General features: G+C 49.6%; 1 protein-coding gene across 5 annotated transcripts in view; it reads right to left on the bottom strand.

The window, feature by feature from the left end:
- Positions 1-2,049, bottom strand: part of TFB1M (transcription factor B1, mitochondrial) — a 48,906-nt gene extending 46,857 nt beyond the window's left edge. The window contains exon 1 of one of the 5 annotated variants that reach the window (XM_027769805.1): positions 1,817-2,049. In XM_027769805.1, the coding sequence (XP_027625606.1) occupies positions 1,817-1,949 (133 nt within the window). In that variant the 5' untranslated portion in view covers positions 1,950-2,049. Of the gene's footprint in view, positions 1-1,627; positions 1,774-1,816 lie in introns of those variants that run through there. The other 4 variants (XM_027769807.1, XM_027769799.1, XM_006139983.3 and 1 more) reach the window with 4 other exon arrangements.
- Positions 2,050-3,001: the final 952 nt, after the last annotated feature.

Below are 3,001 nucleotides of genomic sequence, written 5' to 3'. Positions count from 1 at the left end.
CAGGAATGACACATTAAGCACAGGCATTACGGAGTGAATTTACAAGATTCTCATCTTTAAAGATGGAGTCTACAAGGTAGGCAGGACAGTGGCTCGGCTCTCAAAGTTTTCAGGCACAAATTCAAACAAATATCAAAGGAACACCATCAGTCACTAAGCCTGGGTTTCAATTTTGTTCTGCTCCTGCTGGAAAAGACCAGTGTCTTCATCTCCCATCAATCTGACTCCCATAGGCAGAGTGGGTAATGGCACCTAGAACTTGGGACTTAACAGGCTCACACAACAAAATGTATATAAATTACTTTGTGTTTTCCAGAACATAAAGATCTATATTTCCAGGGGACCAGCATGTGGTATGGTGGTTAAGGCGCTGGACACTCCCACATGGCCGACCACAGTTCAAGTCCTGGATCTGGTGGCTTGCTTTCTCACTTTCCTTCTCTCTCTCTGGTCAAATGAAATGAAATGAATGAATGAATAAGTAATTTTTTAAAAATCTGTATTTTCAGCCCTAACAATGGTGCTTTATATTTAGAATGTGGGTAATGACTAGCAGAAAAGGCTGGTACTGGTTACCACTAGAATAAAGGGTTTTGGAGGCGGATGAGTCTCCTCCAATTCAAAGCTGAGAAGCTTAAGTAGAGTTAAGCTATCTGACACACAGTCACATTGTTATGAGCCCCATGGCCAACAAATAAAACATTGTTTACGCTTTGAAGATTGTGCTTCATTTAACTGAAAATGAACTGAACTCTTTCTGGGTATGACTTACTGCTCTTTTCGACTTCCGAAGAACAAACAAGAGTATCCAAATCTCAAAATCGAAGTACCAGCAGTGAATTAGTGGACATACTTGTCATATAGATCTCGTTCAACATCTGAATCGTGTACTTCAATCTGGTCAATTTACCTGTACATAAACCTCACCTCAGAAAAGGTGACACAAAAGTGGGAGAGGGGGGCCAGCCAGGGACGTGGTTAAGGCAGGTGGATCCCACATACCTACTTCAGGTTGAGTCCTGAAACTAGTAGCTTCAAGAAAACCCTTGGCAGGTGTGTGTGGATGTCCCAAACCCCAAGAGGAGACTGGAGATGGGACTGCAGCGAGGTCATCCTCCCTGGGGTTGGAGACTTCTCACTTTCCCTCCCTCTCTCCAGCGAGCACAGGTGCCTTATTGTAAAAGTGAAAAAGAAAAGTTAAAAAAAAAAAAAAAAGGCCAGGGGGAGAGCAGACTAAATAAAATTGAAGTGTGTATAGGATTCCCAGCACAAGCTCTCAAGAGGTTGTGCAAAACTGTATGTATTTACAGAATATCTGCGCCTCGAGGATTCTTAAGATTCGGCAGATAAATGTTTAAATAAAGAATCCTATGAGGGTTACTCTTTTTCAACAAGCTAACTGGTAAAATCCTTTTGGCTAATTTACGTTCTGATCATTTAAAACAGCATGTAAAACAAATCAGGTAGCACATGCAGGACCACTGCAGAGGGATCAAGATTCCCACGTCCACAAAGGCCTCTCAGGACGTGAACCCTTCGCCCCTAACGTGCTCAGCGTCTGCACCTCCTGCTTTTCCGAGCTCACGCCCACACGCCCCAAAGCGGTATTTGTGAACAAACGACGCACTTCACGTGTCTCCTGGACGGTGCAACTCCGGAGTCCTTCCAGTACCAAGCTGCAGAAGGACCTGACCAAGTGCCGGTCGCTCGCCTGCGCCTGGTCCTGGCCCCCCCGCCCGCGGGGTCCGCACGGGACCCTCGGCCCACGTGCCCAGGGGCACTGAAGACCTCCTGGGTGCAATAAGAAACCATCCACCTGTCAGCCTCAAGTCCAGGAGAAAATTCTGGGATAGCTGCTTCACTGCCTGCAGTCTGAACAACTTAATGATTTCTCGAATCGTGGGCAACGGCGGGAGACGGAAAGTGCTGAGCTTCCCAGGGGCGGCCATGGCCCCCAGCAGATGGCGCGCGGCCTTCCTAGGCCTTTAGTGTCCCGGGTGGAAGCCCCCGGCTGGGGAGGAGCCTGGGAGAATTATGCCCGCCTCCGAGTCCGTCTCATTGGTCAGATGTCACCCGCCGGAAGCGATGAGGGCGAACAGGAACTCCGGGCGTCACAAGACGCATGCGCCGAATCCGGCTGTGAGCGGTGCAGTCTGGGTGTAGGGGTTCCAACACGTAGGGGCGGAGGCGAGGCGGGAGGAGGAGCCGGAGGGCTGGGCGTTTGCGGATGGGCGGTGGCAGGAGCGCGGGACTGCGGGCCAGGGAAGGTTAGGGAGGGCTAGGGAGGGTTAGGGAGGGCTAGGGAGGGTTAGGGAGGGGCAGGCAGGGCCCCGCAGGCCCCCGGATTAGTGAGGGAGCGAGGCTGGGGAGCTGGTGGAGCCCTGTAACCCAGCTACGGCTTGAAGGTGGGCACCGGGCTCTCTGATGCTTCAAACGCCCTTCTTGGTGAAGTGGCGAGAAAGCGGGTGATTAGAGGCAAAAATGTCACCATTTCTTCCTTATAGCTAAATGTTGTCTAAGGGTCCTCCCAGACTTGGTAGCAGACCAGTAGCGTACTGAAGCGTAGCGCTGATAGACCACGTTGAAGCAGAGAGTTCGGGTCCTGTCGTGCGCGCCCATTTTAACCAGACAGCTGGTTCGAAACCCATTCTTCCACGTGACTTTCAAAATTGCACATCAAAAAAAAAAAAAAGTTGCACATCAACATGCAGTCGCTGTGCTGGCCATGTCTGGGACTTTTATTTATTACATATTTTTGGTTGGAGTCAGGACTGAGAGCCACACAGCCTGTGTCTAGGCCTTTTTAAAAAAGAATTATTTTACTTACATTACTAGTATTATTTACTTTGTTACAAGGCACACATGCTCGCCAGAGAGAGTCAGGTCCAGGACTGGAACTGCAGTTGGCCACATGGGAGTCCAGTGCTCCAACCACTACACCACCTGCTGGCCTCCAGAACCTGCTTCTTAAACTCTGGACTTAATGCAGAAAAGTCTTTTG

Source organism: Tupaia chinensis, unplaced genomic scaffold (genome assembly GCF_000334495.1).
Source record: "Tupaia chinensis unplaced genomic scaffold, TupChi_1.0 Scaffold000014_1, whole genome shotgun sequence".
Classification (NCBI taxonomy): Eukaryota; Metazoa; Chordata; class Mammalia; order Scandentia; family Tupaiidae; genus Tupaia; species Tupaia belangeri.
This window is presented reverse-complemented; position numbering and strand designations above follow the sequence as displayed.